The sequence below is a fragment of the Condylura cristata genome, unplaced genomic scaffold, assembly GCF_000260355.1.
Source record: "Condylura cristata isolate star-nosed mole 26May11 unplaced genomic scaffold, ConCri1.0 scaffold00033, whole genome shotgun sequence".
NCBI lineage: Eukaryota > Metazoa > Chordata > Mammalia > Eulipotyphla > Talpidae > Condylura > Condylura cristata.
The window spans coordinates 16,428,210-16,435,281 of NW_004567134.1; the positions used below are offsets into that span (position 1 = coordinate 16,428,210).

At 64.9% G+C, this 7,072-nt stretch overlaps 1 protein-coding gene across 1 annotated transcript in view; it reads right to left on the reverse strand.

Moving 5' to 3' along the window:
* Nucleotides 1-7,072, reverse strand: part of IL17RC (interleukin 17 receptor C) — a 10,932-nt gene that overhangs the window by 1,116 nt on the left and 2,744 nt on the right. The window contains exons 8-18 of the mRNA XM_012732088.1: nt 5,394-5,533; nt 5,168-5,227; nt 3,716-3,770; nt 3,458-3,639; nt 3,333-3,383; nt 2,375-2,420; nt 2,138-2,259; nt 1,860-1,919; nt 1,387-1,435; nt 294-389; nt 4-127 (exon numbers count right to left, since the gene is read on the reverse strand). Coding sequence (XP_012587542.1) covers nt 4-127; nt 294-389; nt 1,387-1,435; nt 1,860-1,919; nt 2,138-2,259; nt 2,375-2,420; nt 3,333-3,383; nt 3,458-3,639; nt 3,716-3,770; nt 5,168-5,227; nt 5,394-5,533 — 985 coding nt within the window. The remainder of the gene's footprint in view (nt 1-3; nt 128-293; nt 390-1,386; nt 1,436-1,859; nt 1,920-2,137; nt 2,260-2,374; nt 2,421-3,332; nt 3,384-3,457; nt 3,640-3,715; nt 3,771-5,167; nt 5,228-5,393; nt 5,534-7,072) is intronic.

The following is a 7,072-nucleotide window of genomic DNA, read 5'->3' on the forward strand; positions in this document are numbered from 1 at the left end:
CACAGGTCCACGGCCACGCGCAGCGGCAGCTGGCTCAGCGCCGACGCCAGGGCGCCCACCAGGCGCTGGAAGCCCGCGTCGTCGGCCGAGTGCAGCAGCAGAACCGCGCGGCCCCTGGCGGCTACTGCTGGGGAGAGAAAGGGGAAGGGGAGATGTGAGCCCCCCAGGCCCAGCCCGCACACGACCCCCCCCCCACTTGCGCAGAAGTCGCCTTCCAGAGTCTCAGCCACCCTGGGGCACTCCCAGGGTCACCCCCTCTCCCCCCTCCCTTCTGGCCCTCCCGCTCTGCTCACCTTTCACGCGGCCCCTTCTGAGGAGAAGGAGAAGGAAAAGCGCCCCGGCTAAGAGCAGGCAGGCCAGCCACACCAGGGCCCAGCGCCGGCGGACATCTGGGGGCCCAAGAGAAGATGGCCAGTTGGAGACCCGCCCTTCACCCCAGTCACCGAGCTAAGACTGAGGCTCCCAGGAACAAGCGGTTCCCAGAAATCCAGAAGAGCCTCACGCCTCACAGGGCCTCCACTTGGATGACCGTGGGTGGGTGATTCAGGGGGGGTCTGGGGGTTCCACGGTGCGAGCTTAGGGCAATCACAGCACCTGCTGCGGGGCGGTGGGGGGACGGGACCTGTGACGACAGTAAGTGCCCCAGGGGCAGCCTGCATTGCCCTGTGCCAAGGAGGGGGCCGCTGGCTTTGTCCTCCCGCCAGGGCGACTGCAGCAGCTTCCTAATTGGCCCTGAGCCTCTTTGGCTTCACCCCCTGGCAGCCCCACAGATCTTTTAGAAATAGAAATTGGATGAGTCAGACCCTCGGTGGGCGCCTGAGACGGCAGAGAACTGACCGGTACAGACTCCTGCCGGCACCTCTGGTGAACACTAGGCACAGCAGCAGTTACAGAGTAGGACGAGAGCCCTGACCCAGCGGGAGCACGGTGTTGCTCCCGGTGCTCTCTGGTAGTGCTGGGTGACTGCAGGTAACTGCTTGGCGGGAGGTTCCGGAAGGGGCCCCCCAGACAGTGGAAAGCCCCTGCCGCCTGACCCCTCCATCTCCACAGAACGCGCTGCTCCCTGCGCCTCCAGAGCGCGGCACCGACCGTCCACGCCTCACCTCCCACCTCCACCGGCTCAGCCCCCCAGTCACAGCTCTGCTGTCTGAGTTACAGCTGAGGGGCTCGGCGCAGGGTGTTTGCCTTCCTAAACTGGCTGAGACGGGGCAGGGCGTGTGGCTCTCGGTGGAGTGGGAACCCCTGCAAGCACACCACAGGGAGTGAACAGGTCCCCTGACCCGACACCCGGGAGCCAGGGAAAGCCCAGGCCGCGCCCTGTCCTGCCCCGACTGGTCCCTGTGGGATGGCAGCGCCTGGTGTGGAGAGGGCGGCTGGGATACTCACACTTGTCCATGGGGCAGGCCCACAGCGCGCCCAGGTCGTCCTCCCACAGCTGGAAGACAGAACCACATCCAGAGCCGCGCTGAGGGGCCAGCCCCGCCCCCGTCCTGCCTGCCCGGTGGTCAAAGCCCCACCTCAGCTGTCCTCCCGTGCGCAGCGGCTTCTCGCGGCTGCTCCGCTCACCCGCTGCCTGCTGCCACCCTCCAGATCCGGCCCACAGCAGGGCAGCCTCCCTGCCCGCCCTGGAGCCCGCGACTGGCGCGTGCTCCTGTTTACTGGTTTCTGCCAGCACTGAGCGGCCAGGGACACAAACGCCGCTTCTTCCACTCTGCACATGCCCAGGGCTGGCACAGAATAAGCACAAGCGGAAAGCGAGTGGCACCAGAGGGCCAGCGAGGAGCCCCGCTAGGAGGAGTGAGTTCCAAGAGGGGACGAGGCCGGGAGGCCTGCTGACCCAGCCCCGGGGCCCAGCTCACCTGCAGACACTGGCCTGACTGCAGGTCCTGCAGTAATCGTCCTCCGAGGCGAGCTGCCCTCTGCCGAGACAAGAGGTGGGGTCTGTCACCTGGGTCACCACGCGAGGCGGCTACGAGGCGCTGTCTGGGTGCGGCAGTGGGGGTGGGAGGCCCGGGAGGCTTTTGAGAGGCGACTGAGAACGGACCCAGGTCTGAGTCACCCCCACATTCCCAGAGACCAGCACAGAGGAGGGGACACAAAGCAAAGTTTTGGGGTGGAGGGGGCCCCCTGCCCTCACCGTGGAAGCCCCGCCCAGCAGTGGGGTGCAGCCACTGGGCTCCAAGGCACAGAGCGATATGTTGTCCTGAGGGCCTCTTGACTCCACCAGCAGCATATCATCCTTGGGGGGGCCCAGGGATTCTGGAAGGAGTGAGACCCCTCTGAGTGGCGCTGGCCCCAGCAACCCCCGTGACCGCCAGCTTCGGGGTTCACCCTTGAGGTAACAGCCCTGCCCCGGCGCCCCAGGCCTGCTCACCAGCCCACAGGCACTCTTGCAGCTGCAGCTTCTCCCAGTCACTCACCTGCGCGGAAGGGGCCAGGGTAAGGGCACACGGAAAAGCAAGACAGGCCAGAAAGCAGGGCCGGGCGGCCAGGCTGGGTGATTGGTGGTCGCCGCCCTTTCTTTTAAAGATTTATTTGTGCATCCAGAACTGGGGCACAGACCAGAGGTGCAGGGGCGGTGAGAGGCTTCACCAGAGACAGAGCGGGGAGCAGAACAGGCAGATCGACGAAGCACACTGCTGAGGGAGCAGCGGGAGACAGGAGGGGTCTGCCGCGCCCTGTGGTCACCTCCGGAGCTGGGGATCAATCGGAGCACTCCGAAGTGGCTGCAGCTGGCTTGCAGTGCTGCGTCCTACCCCGCTGGCCACCACGGAGAGCGGCACCCCGCTTTGTCAGCCTCAGGCTTGTGAGGTCCTCATGCCCCCAAATCATTGGCCATCTTCACCCCACTTGAAATTGCAACCCCAGTCCTGCCTTACCTGCCCCCACATCCGCACAGGACTCATCTAGGCCTGTGACAAGCGGGGCTCACTCGTGCTTCCCGCCACGGTGGGAGGCTGTGTGCGCGTTCCTCGCCAGCCTCTCCTTGACCCTCAAGCAGGCCTGGCGCAGATGCCCGGTCAAGCCTTAATGCGAGTTTCTACAACCACCCTCGGACGTGGGGAAGAAGCCAAGGGCAAGAGGGACGCGCCACTCGTGAAAGCAGCCGCCGCTCACAGCGCCTCGGCGCCGGGCCCTGCGCGGCACAGGCCTAGTCTCGGGCTGGCTCCGGGCGCCACCGCGGCTGCCGCTCACACAGACGGGCCGGCTGGGCGACCCACGCGCCTCGCAGGCAGCAGAGCAGCTGCTCACGCCCCGGGCCCCGGGCCCAGAGCTCACCTGCGGGTCCTCACGGGGCAGCGCCCCCGGTCCAGCGCCCTGGCACCCCTTACCTGGACACACAGGTTGGCGTGGCCCGTCAGGACTGGGAGCTCAAGGGGCTTCTGCGGGGAGACCCGGCCGGTCAGGGGCGCAGCCCCGGCCCCCCTGCTCCCCGGGCGGGCACGGCCCTCCTTACATTCACAGTGACGTTCTCTCGGGGCAGCGGCGGCGCCAGCAGCTGGCAGGGGCCTCCGCCCGGGGCCTGCCAGCACAGCGCGGCCTCGGCGGGCAGCGCGCAGGGCGCGTCCAGCCGCCAGCTCCGCGGGGGCAGGAGGCGCAACCGGGCGGCCCGCCAGAGGTTCTGGTGTGCGCCAGGGTCTGGGGGGGAAACGGGGTCACCGCCAGCCCAGCACGCGCCCTCCAAGCCCCCGCGCCAACTCTGCTGCCCACTCACCATCCCTGAAGGGGCACATGCTTGTCCTGACGGCATCAGGCTCCAGGGGCCACACCTGGAAAGGAAGGGGGCCCAGGTCAGCCCCCCGCCCCGCCCGCGGAGCACCCAGGCCCTCTGGCTTCGGGACTCAGCGGCGCCCTCTGCACACAGCGCCAGCGGCCATTCCTCTTTCCTGCCTTCCAACCCTTGGCCAACGTCGCGATAAGCTTTCCGTCAATACCCGCTGTGCCTTGGCCCTATGCTGGGCTCTGGGGACCCTCAGGAGCTCAGCCCACAGCCTTTGTGAGAGGCGTCTCTGCCGGGCGTGGGCTCGGTGAAAGACTCATCCATTCCCCTGCTCTTCCCGAGAGTTTAAAGCCCTGAGCCCCTGCTACTATTCCTGGTAATATCAGTAACAACAGCACATTGGCTGCAATGAAGGGCTTCGCCAGATAGCTACTGTGCTCGCCCATGGGCACACTGAAATAGCAGTGAGTTTGGGGACCCTCTGTTAGGTCCCCGATTGCTGTGCCGGGCAGTAGGGCTTGTTCATCCAGTCAACAAACCTAGCCAGACCTCTTCCCTTCAGGCACTGTGCAAGGCTCTGGCGGAGTTACTACACTTGAATCAGATACTCCCTCGCCCTCAAGACGGGGTGGGGGGAGGCAGGCCAGGGCTGGAGGGAGCAGTTTTCTTTTTTTGGAAAGAGGTGACATCGAGCAGGAAGGACCCCACTGTGTGGAAAGAAGGGAGGGCACCTCAGGGCCTGGGAACTGCCCTGAGGAAGGGAGAGGGGTGTGGTAGGTGGGAGCTCCGGTAAACCTGGCACAGCTCCTGGGAGAGGGAATCACGGGACAGATGCAGTGGGAGACGCTCCCCCGGGGTCTGGATAAGGGGTGAAGCTGCTGACAGTCGGGAGAGCTGCTGGGGACCCAGGCTGAGCGCCAGGAGGGAGCAGAGTCAGTGACCGTCCTGCCGCGCGGATTGGAGGGACCCCACGGCCCATTAAACAATGAAACCTGAGCTCAGAGGGGCAGGAAAGGGCCGCAGCTGAGGCCTGGAGGTGGCACCTCGCCACCGGCACCGTGTTCCAACAGGAGCCTGGCTCAGAGAGGTGTGTGCCTCCTCCCAGGCCACACAGCCAGCACGTGGCCAGCGTCGGGGTTCAAGCCGGCCTGAGTCCACCGTGCGAGCTCTGCTCTCCGGGACAGAGGGGAGCTGAGGAGTAGGCAGAGGCTTCAAGGAAGAGGCGGCGCTCCACAGGGCGTGGGCAGACGCGGGGTCCTGTGGCCGGAGGGTCAGAGCGCACCTGGGGCGTGCCACACAGGCATGCAGCCACGGCAGCCACCAGCCACGGTCAAGGGCGCAGGCACCGTGGAGCCTCTCAGAGGGGAGTAAGGAGGTGGCAGGGCCAGAGGGGCCCCCCATGCACTAACCGGCCCCTCCCGGCACCCCGCCGGACTCCGCTCCTACCTGAAGACAGAGGCAGGGGAGCAGGTCTGTGTGGTTCAAGGTTATGGTCTGTGGCCCAGTCTGGGGACAGCAGAAAGGGGGCGTGGAGATGAGCAGGCGGATGAGGAGGCCCCGCCAGCGCCCGCTCTGGGGGGGCCTGCTCCCTCCTCCAAGGTCTCCTTCGGGTCACACGGCGGCCTGACCCGGCGCTGGCCCAGACGGGTGGACGTGGCAGAAGGGGCCTCACCAGGTTGCTGTGCCCCCGGGGCTTCGGGGGGCCGTGGAGCTGGTGCCAGTACAGGGACACGCAGAAGCGCTGCTCGTCGGGGACGGCCAGCAGCAGGTGCACCTGGTCGCCGTCCGCAGACACGCTGATCCAGGGCAGGGCTGCGGGAAGGCAGGACGGCCACCCTCACCCCAGCACCCAGCCACCGGCCCCGCCCACAGGCCTGGGGGGCTCCTTCAAACGGGGAGAGCCCCGGAGGGCACGCCTGCGCCAGAACCGCAGGCCTTTGTCCCCAGCAGCCAGCCGAGGGCTGACCCCAGGTAGGCGCCAGCACGTGTCTGGAGCTGACGTTCCTGGCGACTCTGCAAACTCCAGAAGGATCCCGGAACCACCGTAAAATACGGCAAGCCATTCCCTCCGCTAGCACCTCATGCCCTCTAGCGTACCCCCAAAGCAACAGCCAGAGTCCTCACTGGCCTCCTTCCTAACTTGTGACTCACCCGGACACTCTGCTGCCTCAGGCCCTCTGCACGGGCTGTGCCTCAGCACCGAGCCCTCTTCCCTCAGACGCCCACGGGCGCCGCCCCACCCTTCACAGTCCCTCACCAGAGACCTCGCCAGCCCTGCGTCGCCCGGCCGCCCTCCCCTGCCCTCCCTCTCCAGGGGAGGTCCCCCTTTGCACAGCTCTCGCCTCCAGGCCTTAACCGTGTCCTCCCGCTGCCGGACCCCAGCCCTGCAGCCTGACCATGTTAAGAGGTCGGGGGGGGGATGCTGGCCAGTTTTGTTGGTGGACGCTGCTCCAGGGCCTAGTTATGGCCAAGGCAGAGCGACCGACCACTCTGGGATCTCCAGCTGCAGACGCCAACAGCACCTGTGCCCCCTGCTTGGGGCCAAGAGTCCTCAGTGGCTCACCAAGGGGACCGGTCCTGCTTGAAGGTTAAGGAGCCAACGAGAAAACAGCGCTGACATAACAGGAGCTCAGAAAACGGCTTTTTCTCGCGAGCTGCCTGGCTTGCCTGGGGTTTATGCGAGTGCGCGAGCCCTGCGAACTGCACTGTGGCCCTGCGGACACCAGCTGCAGGACAGCCCGCGGGACAGTCCGTCCCGGGCTGAAAAACATGAACTGACTAGACATTTACACTAGTGACTGCATACGCTTTTCTGTATGCTGCATCGAGAAGAAAATACAAAACATAAATGAACAAGCAAAGTCTGAACGGTGCATGGGAGGAATCATCAGAACGTGACTTTTTTAAGCCTTATTTTAGGGTTTTATATTTAATATTGGGGGGCACCGTAATATTAACTGTGGTGAGCCTCAAACTAATGTTTGTTTTAAGAAGTGAGTGATTCATCTTTATATCCCCAGTGTCTGGCACAAAGGAGGATGGATGGGTGGAGATGGAGGATGGATGGGTGGATGGAGGATGGATGGGTAGATGGAGGATAGATGGATGGAGGATGGAGGATGGGTGGATGGAGGATGGATGGAGGATGGATGGATGGAGGATGGATGGATGGAAGATGGAGGATGGATGGAGGATGGATGGAGGGTAGAGGATGGAGGATGGATGGGTGGATGGAGGATGGATGGGTGGATGGAGAATGGATGGGTGGATGGAGGATGGATGGAGGATAGAGGATGGAGGATGGATGGATGGAAGATGGAGGATGGATGGAGGATGGATGGGTGGATGGAG